The following is a 20,307-nucleotide window of genomic DNA, read 5'->3' as shown; positions in this document are numbered from 1 at the left end:
GTACTTCTTCATATTGTATCCCTTAGAACTCTAGAAATATACCATACAATGAATTTTTATTGGGATAGTGTAGAAGCAGTTATCCTATTTAATAAAAGAGTAATATGCTTTTGAACGTTTTGGAACCATTTGTCACTCCACGATAAAGATGGCTGCACCCACAGCCAGTAAGGAGGGAATGTGCAAATTGATGCGACAAAGATGGCGGCACCGGCCAGAGCCATGGAGCCAGCCGGAGCGGGCAGGAGGCTTGGCGACCAAGAAGTCAAGTGAGCCGGAGAGCAGGCGGGAGGCGGAGGCTTGGCTTCCTTGGTCACAGCCAGCTCCGTGGCCGCCTCCCAGACAAAGCCATAGTGGCAGGGCTGAGGCAGAGGCGGTTAGGGGCAATTAGGCCAGGAGGGGAGGGCAGTTGGGGATGATCAGGCCAGCAGTGGGGGAAGTTGGGGGTGAGCAGGCCAGCAGGGGGGGCAGTTGGGGGCAATCAGGCTGGCAGGGGGGTAGTTGGGGGTTAGCAGGCCAGCAGGGGGTTGTCAGTTGGGGCCACGCAGGCTGGCAGGGGCGGCAGTAGAGGGCGACCGGCTGGCAGTGGGGGGCAGTTGGGCAGGATCAGGCCAGCAAGAGGGGCAGTTTGGGGCAAGCATGCCAGCAGGGGGGGCAGTTGGGGAAAAGCAGGCCGTGGGGGGGGGCAGTTTGGGGCAAGCATGCCGGCAGGGGGGTCAGTAGGGGGCGAGCAGGCCAGCAGTCAGACATCCCCCAAGGGGCCCCAGATTGGAGAGGGTGCAGGCCAAGCTGAGGGATGACATTCCTGCCCCCGCCCCATGCACAAATTTCGTGCACCAGGCCACTAGTGTACATCATAATGTAGTAAAATAGTTGATACCATTTGAAAGGCCACATCAATACCAACCAATATGAAAGGTCATATTTCATAGTCTACCAAGTAAAAGACTTCCATGAGAGAAGCATATATGCATACATTTTATGAAAGATAGGCGCTAAAATGCTGGAAGTGGTGGCAAATTTAAATCTATCAATATAACTGACGACTGTTATTTCAAGGATGTACTATGTTCATTCCCAATAAATAATTAATTTGCTGTGATTCACAACCTTTTACTTGTGTGTTACTGCATGTCAATCTTCTTCTCTGGCCTGAGTCAATGACCAGAACTATTTTGTTAAACAACAGGGGGTGCCATTTACATAAGTGGTTTCTCCAAGATAGAGCTCTTGACATTTTCTTTTCTTTATATGACATACTTTAAGGTGTCAGGAATATAAACCCCTTCTTGAGTGAAAACTTTGGAAAATATATTTACTTTTATCTTGGTGCACCCAGAGCTGTGCCATGCAATGGCCTGGTCAATGACACTTTTCAGTGCTTAAAAGAAGTACCTGCTTACTGTTATTAATAATTACTTAACTTCCTACCATTCTCTTTAGTTATCTTGTTTCTTTCCTTACAAAACGCTGTAGGCTAATTGCTTCCATTCAATAAGAATCACTGACCTTTTCATGTGTTAACACAGTGAAAAATATAATTTTTAGGGAGATGTCAAGACTCCTGCTCTCAAAGAACTGATATCCTATTTGAAAATAAAATACAAAATACATATAGGAAATTAGTATGGCAGGACTTTACACATACTATTACGAGCTAACCCTTACTTTAAATAAGTCAGTCAGAGGAGGACAAATAACATATGATTCCACTTACAAGTGGAATCTAAATAACAAAAATAAATGAACAAACAAAATAAAAACAGACTCATAGATGCATAGAACAGACTGATGGTTGCCAGAGGGGAGAGGAGTTGGGGGGCTGGGTGAAAAGGGTGAAGAAATTAAGAAGCACAGATTGGAAGTTGTAAAGTACAGCATAGGGAATATACTCAATAATATTGTAATAACTATGTAGGGTGCCAGGTGGGTACTGGAAATATCAGGGGGAACTCTATAGAGAGTATATGATTGGCTAACCACTAAGCTGTACACCTAAAACTGATACAAAATAACATGGAATGTAAACTGTAGTTGAAAAATAAAATTTAAAAAAGAGTTAACACTTAACTGAGCAATTTAATTTTTACTCAACCCTTGGGGTAGGTTACTACTTATTAGCCCCATTTTTCAGATGAGGAAAACTGAGACCAGGAGAAGTTAAGTAACTTGCCCAAGCAATTTAAGTGGTGAACCAGGATTCAAACTCCATATTGGTCTAGCTCCATGGACCACTCTTTTTCACCACCACATTTTACTGTTAGGAAAGACAATCCCACAAAGCAATGAGGACAAATGTCAAAACTCAGAAAAATGACTACTTCCCATAAAGCTGGGCTCACTAGCTCTACTGCCCAGTAGAAAAGGACTCACGAGTCACAGGGAATCACAATAAGTCAGCAATGTTATTTTCCCACAATACTTACCTCTTTGATTCGCTTAACCAAAGCATTCTGATCAAAAGCAACAGCCTCTGCACACTGATGGAGGTGATCCTGATATCGGAGGCAGAGCTGCAACACCTGCTGAGAATCCAGTTTCTCCAATTTGGTATTTGTTGGGGAAGTCTGGCCACTCAATAGCCCTTCAAAGCAGAAAAAAAGAATGAAGTCAAATGAAACGAAAATTACTATTAATAAACTTGTGAATAAAGTAGCTTAATAATAAGTTTACTAAAGACTGGGCAAGAGACCTAAATTTAATCTTGCATCTTTTGTTATATGCTAATGACGATCACAGCAACTATCATTTATGGAGCATCTACTATGTGCCAAGCACTGGCTAAGGGCTTCCTGTGCATTAGTATATACTCTTAATCACCATGGAAAGCAAGGTATTATTAGCCCCAATTTACAGATGAGGAATCCAAGACACAGAGAGGTTAAGTAACTTCCCTAAAGTCACAGAGCTAGTAAGTGGTTTCTCTAAGACAGAACTCCTGACCTTATGACACTACTTCAAAGTATCAGGAATATAAATCCCTTCTTGACTGAAAACTTTGGAAGATGTATTTACTTAATTCCTTTTAATAATTCTAATTGTTGTCTGAGAAACTGAAAAAAAAAAGAAATAAAATGGATAAGGAAGTTGTTAGGAGGAGATGTAAAATGAAAAAATTTAAAAAGTGAACAGAGTATCAGCTGACACAATCATAAACCTCATTCTTCACATTTTCTTCCAACAAAAGTTTAGTTGTCTAACTACTAAATTCTCTTACATTTGCATAGGACAGTCTATTTTCAAAGCTTTTCATATAGAATTATCTCACTTTTCTTTAAGGTATATAGAACAGGGCAATTATTAGCATTTATAGAAGAAGAAATCAATAAAAGAGGCTAAATGACTTGCATATGATCACACAGCAAAATCCTGACTAGAACGCAAGTCCACCAACTTTTGGCCAAATGCATTCTGGTAATCACACACTTTTTGGTGTTAGGACCCCATTACCGTCTCAAAAATTATTGAGGACCCCAAAGAGCTGTGGTTTATGTAGTTTATATCAATATTCACCAATTAAAAATTAAGCTGAGAAAATTCTTTAATATTTATTAAATCATTTAAAAATAACAATAACTTCATTGAATGTTAACAAGAAACATATTTTAAGAAAAAAGAATTCTATTTTCCAAAACAAAAAAGTGAGAAAAGTGGCACTTATTTATATTTTTCTACGTCTTTTTAATGTCTGGCTTAATAGAATACAGTTGGAGTTTTGTATCCACTTCTATGTTCAATTTGTTGCTCATTCACATCACGTCACCTCTGGAAAACTCTATTGCACACTTGTAAGAGAATGAGAGTAATTAGCAAATATCTAAATATTACTGTGAAAACTCCCCAGGAGGGTCCTGGGGACCTCAGGGATTCCCCCCACCACACTCTGAGAAGCACTATGCTAGATCAGGGTCTGCCTCATATCAGAGCCAATGAAACAGCAAGAGGTACACCAAAATAAACATGACAACAGGGTACATGCTGGGCATGATGAGGGTGGACCTACCCATAGCAAAAGTCATCTTGGGAACCCTTCCCCATTCCTGCACCCAACCACCAATGTCAAGCCCTCACTGGTTCTGAGGTATGGGAGCCCAAGCCCAAGTGTTCCTTCCCCACAGACAGGCTGTAAGATGAGCTACCCAGTTGGGTAGTCCCAGAGAATCCTTGGAAGTGCCAGTCACTGCTCTCAGATCTTCATCTGGCCTAACCGAGCAGAGCACAGAATTGAACCTGAGGCACTGCCTTGCTCCCCAACACTCCACTGCCAGCACTAGGTCCCTCAGCTGTTCCACTGCTGATCCTAACACCAAGAGCCCAGTTACTCCAGTGGACCTGCCTCTACATAGCAGTTTTTGGTGAAGCTGGTAGTTGCAAAAATGGGAATTTATTTTTTAATTGTACAGGATTTTGTGTATCTATTTACCCAGTCTCCCCCCAAAGGTAACATCTTGGAAAACTACAATACAATATCACAACCAGGATATTGACAATGATACAATGATACAATCTACTGATCTTATTCAGATGTCTCCATTTTACTTACACTCATTTGTGTATGTGTGTGTGCATGTGCAGACGCACCGGTGAATTTAGTTCTATACAGTTTTTTCACATGTAGGGTCATGTGTCCTCCATCACCGACAAATAATGAGCCATTCCATCACACAAGGGTTTCTTGTGTTGCTTCTTATACCACATCCACCACTCTCTCATCCTTGCTAGGGGAGCATCCTTAGCCCTAGCAAACACTAATCTGTTCACTATTTCTAAAACTTTGCCATTTGAAAAATGTTTTATACATGGACTAATACAATATGTAACCTTTGGGGACTGACTTTTTTTCACCTAACAAAATGCATTAGAGATTCATCCATGTTGTCACATATTGTTGGTAGCTTGTTCCTTTCTATTTCTGAGTAGTACTCCATGGCATGTATGTACCACAGCTTGTTTAACCATTCACCCACTGAAGGACACTGGAGTTGTTTCCAGTTTGGGGCTGTTAAAAAAACTGCTATAAACAGTTGTGTATAGGTTTATGTGTAAACATAAGTTTTTGTATCTCTGGTATGAATGCCCAAGAGAGCAATTTCTGCGTTGTATGGTAACTGCATGTTTAGTTTTACAAGAAACTGCCAGTTTTCTAGAGTGCCTCTAATCAAGAAGATGGATTTTTTTTTTTCAGAACACTGAAATCTCCTAACATAAATATCAATTATCTCCTACTAGAGGCCTGGTGCACAAAATTTGTGCACTGGGGGTTGTCCCTCAGCCCAGCCTGTGCTCTCGCAGTCCGGGACCCCTCACTCCTTACCACCCACCTGCTCATTGCTCCTTAGCGCTGCCACAGAGGCGGGAGAGGCTCCCGCCATCGCCACTGGGCTCGCCAGCCATGAGCCGGGCTTCTGGCTGAGCAGCGCTCCCCCTGTGGGAGTTCACTGACCACCAGGGGGCAGCTCCTGCACTGAGCATCTGCCTCCTGGTGGTCAATGCACATCATAGCAACTGGTCGTTCTGCCATAATGGTCACTTAGGCTTTTATTATATAGATAAGTGACAAATAACACAGTCCCAGAAACAGACTTGGAGGGAAGACACCAAAAGCTTTTTGCTGTCAATCCAAGACTGAAGTAGGAAAAGAGTGAGTATGCACCATGGAAAGAGGAATGATTTTGTGCCATTAGTAGCAGGCCAGGACAATGTGGAGGTCATAAGGGAAACAATGATAAATTCAACAATATAAAAATCAAGATTCCCCATGGCAAAAACAGGTTTAAAAGTACACAAAAATACCTGGGAAGAATATTTGCAACTCAATCACAAATGGTAAGTTCCTCTTATATATAGAGCTCCTAGAATTGGCAAGCAAAAAATCAGCCAAAGACAGATAGAAAAAAGACATGAAAAGGCACTTCACAGAAAAGGATATACCAATGCTTCAACTATAAGAAAAGATGCATAACCTTACTCATCATAAGAAAAGTAGAAATTAAAACTTTATTGCTAGCCCATTTTTCACCCACTAAATTGGTAAAAATCCAAAAGTATGATAAAAACTCTGTAGGTGGAACTATGAGGAAATAGGCATTGTTGATTCATGTGTAAGTCATTAACACCTCTATTGAGGGCAACTTGGCATGGATTTCAAAATTACAAATGCATAAAGCCTTTGATAGAATAATTTCACTACTAGGAATTTACATGTACATTAGCATGTGTGTTAAATGATGTGAGATATATACATAAGATTATTCATTGCAACAGTGATTATAATAGCAAAATATGAACAAACACCTCAATGTCCATCAATGGGGAGTTTGTTAATTAAACCATGATGCAGCCATTAGTAAGAATATATGATCACAGAAAAGAATGAGGAAGCTCTGTATGTATTCATATAGAAAAATCTCCAAAAGATATTAATAAAAGAAAGGTATATAGGATAATGTATAGAGCATGCTACCACTGTGTAAAAGGGGAGGGACAATAAAATAAAAATATATACTCATAATTGCTTATCCTATCTAATAAACAGGAATATGCTAATTGACCCTCACGCCATCACAAAACATGGCGACGCCCAGTCCCCTCAGCCCCGCCACGTGCCTACCTCTGGAGTCCCCCAGTCCCCTCAGCCCCCCAGCCACCAAGGGCAGGCCTGAGGCACAGGCAAGCCTCAGATGGTGGCTGCCCAGCCGCCCAGGGCTGCCCGAGGCTCAGGTAACCAGGGCTGGCTGAGGCTTGTGCTGCCGGCAGTGGCAGCAGCAGAGGAATGATGGGTGCGTCGCCTTCCCCTGATCGCCGGGTCGCCTCCCGCCCCTGAGGGCTCCCAAACTGTGAGAGGGGTCAGGCCAGGCTGAGGGACCCCCGCTCCAGTGCATGAATTTTCATGCTCCAGGCCTCTAGTATTTACATAAAGAAACTCAAATGACAAGAATTAGACAGTTGGAAAACAGGGATCTGGAGAGAGACATTCATATAAATGTATTTCCCTTTCAAATATTTTTAAACATTCATTTTAACAAAACACGGCAAGGTCTTTCCCATCTATTAATAATGTCTTCTTGGGCAACTTTCCCTTCTTCCCTCACTCAATTATCCCCAACTCTGTAAGTCAAAACCAGTTCCTATCTTCCAAGGTTTATAATGTATGAGTACACCTTAAAACAGTTATCTTCTCCAAGACACTTAAAAGTCTCATAACAAACTGTGAGCTGGTAGAACAGGAACCATGTTTTACTTACTTTTTATCTCTTGTGTCTAACATACAGCATCTGGTACATAAAAGGTTCTCAGATTCGGTTAACCAGTTAACTGCCACAATATTTTGAATTTAATTAAAAAAGGTCCACCGCTTGCATCTATAGACGCTTATGGCGTACAAATGGTTACGAGGATGCAGTTCTAATGCTGGAATTCCAGGAACGAGTGAGTTGAGGAAGACTTTAGGAGGAAAAAAGGCTTTTCAGGGTCTCTACTCTGTATTCTTCACATACACGTAAGAGTGAGGCCTGGTCTCAGAGTGAAACTGCTCTTCCCAAGTGAGTGAGGAACTAGCCAGTGCTTGAGATTACTCTTGGGAGCCTGTACTGCAAAATGGGAGGAGAAAAGCTACAGGGACAGACCAAGCTTCCAGGGGGCTGAAGCAGAGGACCCAGAACCCAGCTTTAGCTGCCAAAACAAAACCCTTACTCTTCCTCTTTAAAAAAAAATACGCGAGGATGGTGGATTTTAAGAAAGCTGCCAAGTCTAGAAGGCACACTAAGGTGATCAAGTTAAGTTGCCCAGTGATCGATGCTTCTTCTCATATCAATTTCCTCTTCCTCTCTCCCCCCCTTCCTCTTTCTCTAAAAATAAGACAAAAAGAAAAAGAAAAAAAATCAATAAAAACATTTCTTCGGTTGAGGATTTAAAAAAATTTTTTGAAGACTTTATCATGTCTACTTCATCTTTTTCTATTTTTTCTTTTCCTGAGCCCATTAAAAATTATAGACATCATGAATTTTACTCCTAACACACTATTCCTCCATATATTTATGGTTAGTCTTCCATGTTAAATAAAAGTTTCTAAATCATGTCTTCCTTACTGTGCTAGGGAACAGGGCCATTACCCTCCATTTTCTAATTTTTCTTTAGCTTAAGACAGTGATGTACACAAAGTAGATGTTTATTGAGTTAAAAACCTGATTTAATAGATTCCATATATTAAGAGTTGGGTTTGCAAATGGTGAAAAGTGGAGACATTTCAAGACCCTGTTGAAACCACTTTGTTTGTACAGGAATAGAGAGTGGGTTCCAGGGAAGGGTGAGGACCAAGACCGACTATTACACAGATCAGCAAACTGCCGTGTGCACCTACCTCAAAGTGTTGAGGGGAAAAAATCATCAGGGTTAGAAAGTTGGAAAATATTTTGCTGAACAATCTTTTTCTTTTTGAAATGTCAGGTAGGGGAAAAATGTTTTTCTGAAATAAAGTCAAAAGCCATATGGGTATTAACCTGGGTTTTTACCCAACTGAATTCCTTGACTTTTAGAGGCTTAGTCACTTACAGGACTAGAAATGAGTATTATGAGTAGTGGGGCCCATATGAGAAACAGTATTTCCTACCACACAATACAGAAAGCAGAATCTATGTAACTTTGTGAAGGTATAATTAAGCAACAGATTATGAGAAAAGAAAATCCCCCTAAAAATAATAAGGGATTTTAAAATATATATCTATCTTTGATTTCAGAGAAGAAGGGGGAGGGAGAGAAAGATAGAAACATCAATGATGAGAGAGAACCACTGATCAGCTGCCTCCTGCATGCCCCCGACTGGGAATCGAACTCAAAACCCGGGCATGTGTCCTGACCGGGAATGGAATCGTGACCTCCTGGTTCATAGGTTCATGCGCAACCACTGGGCCATACTGGCCAGACTAATAAGGGATTTTTGACTCAATTGTTCATGGTATATTTCAAAGATTTTTTAAAAAAGCACAGAAACCTGTGTTAAATCTAGTTCTCAAAGGCATTCCTTCCACTTACCTTAAAGAAAGGGGAAAGTCTAAAACCATCTGCTCAACGTGGGCAGGATCTTATGATATGTGTTAGTGCTCAATTCCTTTGGGGCATTTAGAAAGGGGTGCCCTCCATGACTGGTTCCCTTAGGGACTTGTATCTCTATTCAGTCACATGAGAGGAGCAACAATCTCACCCACGAGAAGGAGCCACTCAGAATGGCTATCATTATTGTTTTGGTTAAACTATTTGGGAGAAGAAACTGCAAGTAGAGGCAAGCTCAATATAACATGCCAACCCACCAAATGTTTTGTGTGGTTAAAAACAATGCTCCCAGGATCTCCCTCCTAACAGTTTCCTAAAACCACCAGAGGGCCTGGCCGATGTAGCTCAGCAGTTGAGTGTTGACCCATGAACCAGGAGATTGGGCTTTGATTCCTGGTCAAGGTACATGACCAGGTTTCAGGCTCAATCCCAAGTGAGGGGCATGCAGGAGGCAGCTGATCAATGATTCTCTTTCATCAGTGATGTTTCTCTCTCTCCCTTTCCCTTCTTCTCTCTGAAATCAATAAAAGCATATTTTAAAATAAATAAAACCACCAGAGGGCCAAAAAAGAACTGTCTCATTGATGCTACAGACTGAATGCCTGTGCTTCCCTCCAAAATGTTGAAAATGGCATGGTATGAGGAGATAGGTTTTTTGTTGTTGTTTTTTTTGGGGGGCGGGGGGGAGGAGTGATTAAGTTTGAGGGTAGAATTAGTAATACTCTAAAAGAAACCCCAAAGCACTCACTTGTCCCTTCTAGCATGTGGGGACACAGCAAAAAGAAGGCTGTCTATGAATCAGGAAGCAGCCCTCACCAGACACCGAACCAGCTACCACCTTGATCTTGAACTTCCCAGCCTCCAGAACTGTGAGAAACAAATTTCTGTTGTTTATGAGGCACCCGGTCTACGGTACTTTGTTATAGAAACCTGAACAGACTAAGACAGGGAGAATGGGAAAAGCTGAATTTGGCCTCATTATTTATTAGCTGTATGAATTTGGACCGTGAACCTTATATCTCTGAGCCTCAATTTTCTCATATGTAAAACTTGTACAATGAAAACTCTAAAACACTGCTGAAAGAAATTGAAAACAAATAAATGGAAATACAACTCATGTTTCATGAACTGGAAGACAATACTCTCAAGATATCAATACTACCCAAAGTGATCTACATATTCAATGCAACTCCTGTCAAAATTCTAATGACTTTTTTTGTTGCAGAAATAGAAAAACCCATTCTAGTATTCATATGGAATCTCAAAAGACTACCAATAATCAAAACAATCTTTAAAAAGACCTAAGATGAAAGATTCAGACTTCCTGATTTCAAAACTTACTACAAAGCTACAGTAATCAAAAGACTGTAGTACGGGCATAAAGAAAGACATATAGATCAATATTACTAATTCCACCCTCATAGAATAGAAATAAATAATAAATAAATCCTCACATGTATAGTCAAAAGATTTCCTATAAGGGACCATTCAATGGTAGAAAGAATAGTCTTTCAATAACTGGTGCTAAGAAAACTGGACATCCACATGCAAAAGAATGAATGAAAATGAACTCGAAATGTACCAAAGGCCTAAAACTATAAATCTGTTAGAAGAAAACATAGGGCAAAAGCTTCTAGACAAAGGAAGGAAGGTTGTTTGGAGCACCAAAGGATCCTTCCCTTTTTAAAAGAATTTGCTTTAAAACTTAAAGTGTTCTTTCAAAAATTGGTATGTAACACATGATTCTACTTAAAGTAGTTTGAAGTATACACAAGTTCTCAGAAATGCAGACTTTTGCAAGGCACAGCGAGACTGACTATAAAAGAGGGAAGAGTACCTTTATAGAGTCAACAGCAACCACATTGGGGAGCTGAGTTTTTTTTTTTTGTTTTTTTTTCAGAAAGATGAATCACAGTTTCACTTTAATTGAAAACAAAAGACACACTAAGAAAACGATGGAACAAAAAAGAAATCTGAAATATTAATGCCACGACTTTCTTGTTCAATGGGGTCACCCTTCATATAGGTGCTAACTCCTGGCTTCCTTAAAGGATTACATACTCTACACTCAAAAAACACAGGATTGTTTACACTGGAAAAAACACCTTGATCAGGTGAAAGTTCTCAATGATTGGTAGCTTAAAATGCTAAGGCAATACCATTAATTTATAACAGCTAATCTGTAAGAACAAGCTCAATTTCAGAGAAAAACCACATTATTTTTCCACACATGATGTCTACTAAAAAGGAAAACAACCTTATTTTCTATTCAGATTATATATAATCAACAGGAAATATAAAATGTGTCTTCTATACAGAGAGTTAAGACCCAAGGATTTGGCAATAAAGCCAAGTGTCATATACGAGAGCCTAGCTGCCTATTATACCGAGAAGCTGAAGAACCAAAAACCCTTTTTCCCACCTGCACTGCAGCTAGTATATAAGCACAAGGCAGAAGTTCCAATCTATACACCAACCCAGACTCTAAACAGGGAGCAATGTTGCAAAATAGGGACCTCCCACAATGACATTCTCTGGTGATAGCACTTTCCAGAAAAACAATGTTTCTGAGGCAGTGATAGAAGCAGAACCAGTAGCAATGTCCAGTCTCCACTCCCAGCTAGCACTGTTTGTGGTGCAAGGCATGTCAAGTTCTTGGTCATGGCAGCAGTAGTGACCTCAGTGGGTCAGGTCTGTGGCATAATTTTGGCCATTACGCTTGGGTAGGTAGCCCAAAACCTGATTCTAGAGCTCTTCAATAACACTTCACTTCAATGTCTCTACCAGTAAAAGAGGGGTAATACTATATACCTTGAAAGTAGCTAAGAGGATTAGATAAAATAATATACAGCTTGGGGAAAAGTAGGTTTACAGTTGTGAGTACACAAAACACATTTATTATTATTTATTAATTATTGTATAATTTTCCATATGAACAACTATAAACCTACTTTTGCCCCATGTTGTATGCTAAGGCCTTTTATAAACAACTAGAGGCCCAGGGCATGAAATTCATGCCCCGGGGGTAGGGGAGGGTGTCCCTCAGCCTGGCCTGCACCCTCTCGAAATCTGGGACCGCTGGCTCCTAACCACTTGCCTGCCTGCCTGCCTGATCGCCCCTAACTTCCTCTGCCTGCCTGCCTGCCTGATCGCCCCAACCACTTGCCTGTCTGCCTGATCGCCCCTATCCCCTCTGCCTGCCTGCCTGCCTGATCAACCCCTCTGCCTGCCTGCCTGATCGCCCCTAACCGCCTATGCCTTGGCCCCCGCTGCCACAGCTTCGTCAGGAAGGACATCTGGAATGATGTTCAGAAGGTTGTTCGGCTGTCTGGTCTAATTAGCATATTATACTTTTATTATCATAGATAAGCTACATGTTATTATAATTTAGTAGAATTTAACTACTGTCAGTCACTGTATAAAGCATTTATTTTTCATTTCATGAGTAAGAGAAACAATAGCTACATTAATAATGGTACTTGTTTAGCCAAGCACAGTGCTAAGCTTATTATATATTTTACCTATTTCTTAGGATGACCTTAGGAAGCATTTTCTTATCCCCTATACTTAATAAGTAAAGTAATACAGTAACAATAATAATCATGACAACAAAACAGTAATGGAAATAAGCGCTAGTATTAATAAAAAGAAAAATACTATAAATTAGTGATTTTTGGTAACAGAAATATTACTATAATTGAAGGAGATAATAAAGTAGCCCAAACATGAGAGCTCTGGAATTGCCAATTCTTAAAATTCTATGGTGTATAATTTGGCAACTTTCTTGAGAAATTAATTTACAATACAACTTTCCTCTTAATTTATGCTTAAGATATTTTTGCTTATTTGAGATTTGGTTTAGAATCTCAATGTTTTCAATAGCAACATAGCTCATTTATAACTAAATCTTACTCTTTATGGGCTGTATCTCTGAAGCACACTTGGTTAAAAGTTCATTTATGAGATTTACGGAACATCGTTTTTGTGTACTATTTTTGACATTCTTCTCTCTCTCCAGTTACCTGGTAAGGTCCTTGAGGAAAGAAATCATGTATTTTTTATCTCTGAAAGACCCAAGGCACATAGTGCCTTATGAGTGTATACAAAGTAGATCTCCACAGACATCTGCTATTTCATGTACTGAGGAATACTTGTATTTGAATAGAGTTCTGCAAACACACAATTGGTGCCCCCTGGGGCCTTGCTAAAGATCTCTAAATTCTGAAGGCGCAAGTGCCTGGTTATTCCATTACATCTCCTGCAAGCAAAGTTCTGATTTAAATTTATTTCTCACCAGAGCAAGAGACACATTCTGTTCATATCTCTGCAAAGAAATGAACTCATTCCTGCATCTAAAGTAAATTGACGTCACCCATATATGAAGATATGGGCTCTTCTTGTGCAAGTAGTGAATGAGACCTTATCTATAAATCACTTGACTGCCGCCTTTTGAAAATTCAGCAAAGGCAGTTATGTGGAACTACAAGATAAAAGTGATACCAAAGGTCAACAAAACCAAGGATTAAACTTTGTTCCTTTCCCTGGCAACTACGTAAAAATGTACACATCATATATCCATCCCATCATCACTCGCTCAAAATTTGATTGATCTAGAGTAATTAAATCACATATTCAGCAAGTCCACGCCTTGGTTCCTTGAACCCTGGTCTCAAGTTCACTGAGATAACATATCTGAATCCCAATGTGACCATAAACACAAAGATTCCTATCACAGGGCTAACAGAGCTGGTTTCCACATTCCAAGTCTATCAAGCATGTGCGTCACTGCCTTTGTTGTTGAAGACACTCAAGTTAGAAAAATTCAAACTTTTCCCACTATCCCTAAAGTACACAGCTGTGAAAACATCCTCCTTTATGAAACACATCAGTTGATAATATTCAGAAAAAAATTATGTAATTATTTGTTACTCTTTTCTCATTCTGTGCTTTAGTTTCTCCAGAAACAGGAAAGAACACCACAGGAAACTAGGAAGAAATGGGCAATCGTAGGAAGATCCTTGGTGTCCAAAACCAAGGGAGAGGAGCTGGGATTATTAAAGAGAAGCAAGCAGAAGCAATATATTTCCAATAATGACACACACACACACTACCAATGTGATACACTAACCGAGTAACCCAACGATTTTCAATCGGTGTGCCATAATAATTTTTAAAACATGCAATACCTGACTATTTAGTCTGGAGCACTGACCTCTTTTTCCTTAGATTGTCAAATAAAAACATGACAGCCAACACAACAATAGCCATCTGGTGTGAATGCCCTGTCTTGAACCATAAATATAAAGGTCACATAATAGAGTTGCATCTTATTGGTCATCTCACATAATAAGGTTGCATCTAATTGGTTCATTCTTCATACCAGAAATCCTTTATACAAATATAGACACCTGATTTTTTTTTTCCAGAGAGGAAGGGAGAGGGAGAGAGAGATAGAAACATCAATGATGAGAGAGAATCATTGATTGGCTGCTTCCTGCATGCCCCCTACTGGGATCAAGCCTGCAACCCAGGCACATGCCCTTGACTGGAATCAAACCCGGGACCTTCCGTCCTCAGGCCGACACTCTATCCACTGAGCCAAACCAGCTAGGGCGGCACCTGATTTTTAAAAAAAAGTCAATTTGGAGCAAAAAGGGTAGATACTTACTATTATTATTTTTTTGTAAGTCAATACAAATTATATCAATTTTTTTGTCAGACTGGCAAAAATATATTTTTAGGTGTGCTGTAGAATTTTAGTAATTAGTTTTTATGTGCCATGAGACAAAAAAGGTTGAAAAATCACTGGGGTAACCCAAAGACACAAACATTTCTAGAACAGAAAGATGTCTGATTTTATGACACTAATATAAGTAAGTAAGGGAGACAGACTTACAAACTGGTTAAATACGCAGGTTTTAGAATTAGACCTGGATTTAAATGCTGGCTCTACCTTCAGAGCTGTGTGACAGGAAAGGTCTTTAAACCTGTATGAACCTCGGCACCTCCACCTGCCAAATGAGGAAAATTTATACACGGGTTAAAGTAGATAATAAAACACCTTTGTGCTAAGAAAAAAGAATGGAGGAAGGAGGAAGAAGGAAGAAAAAGAAAGAGGGGAAGGAGGAAAGACTGGAGGAAAGAAAGAAGGATAAAGGTGGTTGTTATTATGTAATACTAGTGGAAAAGTGGGATTGTGTATACCAAAACCACTGCCTACATGCAACTTCTAAGAAAAAAATAATAGAATGAGTAGTACATAAAAGCACTCTGGAACTTTTCTGTCTACCAAGTATTAAAATATGTGGAAAGTTTTACTATCCAACCTATGTTCACATATATAATTTTCACTATAAAGACAAGATGAAGCTAAATTATATCTTAGAAGGAAACAAAAACTAAAAGTAGGTCAAACACTTATGTGTTTTCATGTTAATTGTAATTGAAACTAGTAGGTAAATATATAAAGGTGAAATAATTCCAGAATTATTTTTAGGGAGCCTAAAATGTACACATTTAGGGCCTCTAGTCCCTAAAAACAAATTAAACAATAAGTGAAAATTATAGCAAATCAAATTTGGGCTTAAGTGAAGGCACCACACTCAACTAATCAAAGCTATCCAATAAATGAGTAGATTGGCTTGTATGACAGTGAGCTGCTTGGGATTATATGTTCAGCAAGTCATGGCTAGAAGTCTACCTACTTGATGAGATGCTCTAGTACACTCAATTCCAGAACTCTGCAAGCAGTAAATCCTATATAATAAAGAGGTAATATGCAAATTGACCCTCATGCCCTTGCGTCATCACAAGATGGCTGCCCCATGTTGTCACAAGATGGCCACCACAAGATGGCCACCCCCACGTTGTCACAAGATGGCTGGCAGGGGAGGGCAGTTGGGGGCGACCAGGCCTGCAGGGCAGTTGGAGGCGATCAGGCTGGCAGGCAGAAGCAGTTAGGAGCAATCAGGCAGGCAGGCAGGCGAGTGGTTAGAAGCCAGCAGTCCTGGACTGTGAGAGGGATCCCAGATTAGAGAGGGTGCAGGCTGGGCTGAGGAACACCCCCTCACCCCCAGTGCAAGAATTTCATACACTGGGCCTCTAGTTGTATGTTAAAACTTAAAAGTCCCTTCCAATTTTAAAATTCTGTAGTATTTGAACACTACAATACACAGCTAACTCTCTGGTATCAATGTTAGGGTAGAGTTCTTCTCTAACTTATCTATATATATAAAAGTCTAAGCGACCGGCCGACCGGCCAGTAGCTATGACACGCACTGACCACCAGGGGGCAGACACTCAACGGAGGAGTGGAGACCACAGGCATGGAAACATGGGACAGACTGATGAATCTCAGAGGAAAGAGGGGAGGGCAGGAAGAGATTAAACAAAGCTCTTATATGCATACTAGAGGCTCAGTGCACGGATTCGTGCACCAGTGGGGTTCCTCAGCCTGGCCTGCAGGGATCAGGCCAAAACTAGCTCTCCAACATTCCCCGAGGGGTCCTGGACTGTGAGAGGGCACAGGCCAGGGCGAGGGACCCCACCGGTGCATGAATCCGTGCACTGGGCCTCTAGTCCCTAATAAAAGAAGGGTACCAAATTCAGTTAAGAGACAGACTTGTCACTCAATTAAAACATATAAGAAGCTGAGTTAATGGACCTCATGACCCTCAAAACCAATTTTCTTCTCTCCTGACTGCTTTTTTTCCTTCTTGGTTGCCTTACTTATAATCTATTCATTCTAATTCCATAAATATTTACTGAATTCTTCTAAAAATCTATCCAAAAGAAACAAACTGAAACTCAACAGAAGATTTATATACCAAGATTGTTTACTCCAGTATTATTTTAGTATCAAAAATGTCCTCCAAGGGGAAAATGATTATATAACTATGCAACTATAACACATTTATACAAAGAAATGTTATGCAGCTTTTAACATGGTGTTTTCAAATAATATTTAATGATATAGGAAATGCAAAAATATAATTTTAAGTGAAATGTGATATAAAAGACAAATTCAGCATGATTATAATTGCAAAGTACATGTGTTCATATATGTGCTTAACCTACAAAAAAATACATAGCAAAATGTTAACAATGACTATGTCTAGGTGATGAGTATTTTAATATCTTTTTTTTAAAATTCTGCTTTCCAACTTATCTAAAATAATCGCATCATCACTTTGTGATCATAAAAAAGAAACATTATTTAAAAAAATATGTATGAGCAAGAAAAGCTATGCTACAGACATTTTAAATTTGTAACTGTGAAAGTTAAAAGTATTTATTTAAAAGGAGGAAGCTTGGTATAAAAAAATAAGTTTGCATATGACCCTACATTTGAGATAGTTGCTAAGCATGGTGCTGTCCTTAAATTAATCAGTAAACAAGGAACAGCTGGGACAATATCCAGTTTTATTGAGGATGTAAAATCACATGAACAGCTAGTAAGGATATAAATCAGCATGAGCACTTTGAAGAATAATTTGACTGCATCTAGTGAAACTGAAAATATGTGTGCCTTACTATACTATACATTCACTTATTCCTAGTTACACACCTTAGAGAAAACTCTCATACATGTGCACAAGAAGACATACATAAGGATGCCCAGTGCAAGCTGTTTAATAGTGAAAAAGTTGAAACAACTCAAACATTAACAGAACACTGATTAAATAACTGTCAAATATTCATTCAATGGGATACTATACAACAGCGAAAACTGATAAATTTCAAAAATAAAAGCCAAAAAAGAAAGTTACAAAAATACATAAAAGATAGATACAGTAGAATACAATTTATATAAAATCAAACACTTAAAATAATATTAGATATTGTTTAGAGATACAAATATATGTGGTAAAAAGTAAAGCCATGAAAAAAAATTCATGGGCATGATGAACACCTATCAGATCAATGATTCCCTGCAGAGAGGAAGGGAGAAGAAATATTAGGGAAGGTTGGTTACAAAAGAGTGGCAAGGGGGCGGCATTAAGTGTATTTGAAGTATTTTTTCTTCTAGGGTAAAAAAAAAAAAGATCTGAAGCAATTATGACAAAATATTAAAATGTGACAGAATTGGTAAATGAAGATTCAGGTGTTTGTTATTTTTGCTTATATGCTGAAATATTCCAAATCAAAAAATGTTACATAGCAGCTGGCAATCTCTTTTGAGGGCAAGGCTCTATCCACAGCAATCATTCTTAAATTCTTTTGGGTCTGAGACCTCTTTGCAAACCTGATGGAAACTATGGTTTCGTTTTCCACGGACTTTATTACACTACCGCCACTCCACCCTCAGCCACCTTAGGAGACATTCAGGAAAACTTATACTCTCTCTTTAGCTAGTGGTTTACCAAGGTAATTTCTACTGATGCTAAGATTGAGCAAAACCAGACAATTAGTGAGGGAGCGATGCACTGGCTGCTCAGAAAGATAGCCTGTGACAAAAACAAGACTTTCACTAAAGAAAGACTGCCAGACTGTTTGACAACTCGTGAGAAGGTTAAAACAAAAAGCCAGTGATACACATGCAACTGAATGTCTTCAAAACTAATTAAGAAGGTTTGGGAAACATTAAAAGAAATGTTCTTATACTTAATTAGGACTTAGTGTAAAACCAAGGTGTCCGTTAAACTGTGACTGATAATGAAGATGAGTGAGATTTTTGTTCCTATTTCTTAAAACTTTACTTGTACATCTTATATAATAACACTGAATTTGTCTAATTTGATGCTAATATTTGGGTAATATTTATGCTTCATTTTTCCAATAAAACTGTATTATTTTTCAGAAATTCCAGGTGAACAGAAAAATATATTTTTGGTGAGTGACTCAGTTAATGAAGTCTGAGGAAAATGGCTATTGAGACCAAGAAGCCAGAATGAAAGCAAAGCTGACTCTATTTAAAAACAAACACTGACTCTACACCTAAGTTGCGAAGTATCTAGAAGGACATAGGGTCTTTTGAAGGCGATGCTTAAAAAATCAAACATACAAAAGGACAGTAAATACTATAATTCAACATTCCATGTGAAGGTCTTCAACTGATTTAATTATCTCAGATAAGGTTTCCTCCTGGAAGGTCACTAAATTGTCCCAGAAATACTAACAGTGTAAGCTTAACAATGCCATGTAAAATCTCCAGCTTCTTTACCATTGCCTTTCATTCCCTCTGTGGCTGCCATCTTTACACACCAATCCAAATCTTTCCTTCACATATGCCTCTTCCCCCATCCCTGTCCTGTGAGTCCCTTTACCTTATCTCCTACCCTGGCCTCTACTTCTGGGCTATATCTGTGTTGCCTCTCAGAAAAAAGGAACCATCCACGGAACTGGAGATCTAGGGGAGCAGTAATGTTTCCACCTCACCCTCTTCTTTCCTGGCAAGGTCCTTCCCTGCCATCCATCTTTACAAACTGCTTTTTCCCCAACAGTGTTTTTTATGAAATCTACTAGAGGCCTGGTGCACGGATTCATGCACCAGTGAGGTCCCTCGGCATGGCCTGCAGGGATCAGGCTGAAACCAGCAGTCCAATGCTGCCTGCCGCTCCTGTTCATCCTGGTCCCGCTGCGCCTGACACTGCTGCTGGGTAGGCTCGCTGTGGCTCTGCTGTGGTCTCCGGGCTGCGGTGTCCAGCTGTGAGCCCTGCATCTGGCACCCGTAGGTCAGCTGAGCGGCGCTCCCGCTGTGGGAGTGTACTGACCACCAGGGGACAGCTCCTGCGTTGACTGTCTGCCCCCTGGTGGCCAGTGCACATCATAGTGACCAGCTGACCAGTGGAATGGTCGACCAGTCAAATGGTCGACCAGCTGAACGGTTGCTTAGGCTTTTATATATATAGATTCTAAATGAAAGCTATAAATGCACAACTTCCCAAACCCTTTATGTAAAACAAACAGAAAGAAACAGTGCTGCTTGATAATATTGTAAAGCACACATTGTTCTGCCCCCTTTTTGAGGGGATTTGGAAGAATGGGGGCCTCTCTGGCTGTCAGAAACTGGGGACACTAGTGATAAGCAGTGGAAAGGAATGCTAATCATCCCCCAACATAGCAGTCCCTCCAAAATGCCCCTATCCACTCCCACCCTGTTGTTACATAACACTGGGCCACAGACATTCACTGAGCCAGATAATTCCAGCTAATTTCAATAAATAATTGGCTAACCTTGACATTTCCTGGCTTTTAGGAAAATGCAAAATTGGCTATCAGGTAGCCCAAATTCCCAATGTTGCATAAAATTAGGGGGAG

The 20,307-nt window shown here is 39.8% G+C and overlaps 1 protein-coding gene across 2 annotated transcripts in view; it reads right to left on the bottom strand.

Moving 5' to 3' along the window:
* Nucleotides 1-20,307, bottom strand: part of BORCS5 (BLOC-1 related complex subunit 5) — a 73,578-nt gene that overhangs the window by 20,067 nt on the left and 33,204 nt on the right. For both annotated transcript variants that reach the window (XM_014451700.2, XM_006084249.3), the window contains exon 3: nt 2,427-2,584. In XM_014451700.2, the coding sequence (XP_014307186.1) occupies nt 2,427-2,584 (158 nt within the window). The remainder of the gene's footprint in view (nt 1-2,426; nt 2,585-20,307) is intronic.

Source organism: Myotis lucifugus, unplaced genomic scaffold (assembly GCF_000147115.1).
Source record: "Myotis lucifugus unplaced genomic scaffold, Myoluc2.0 scaffold_10, whole genome shotgun sequence".
In the NCBI taxonomy this organism is placed as follows: domain Eukaryota; kingdom Metazoa; phylum Chordata; class Mammalia; order Chiroptera; family Vespertilionidae; genus Myotis; species Myotis lucifugus.
The sequence above is the reverse complement of the archived record's forward strand: the minus strand, read 5'-3'. Positions and strand labels throughout refer to the sequence as shown.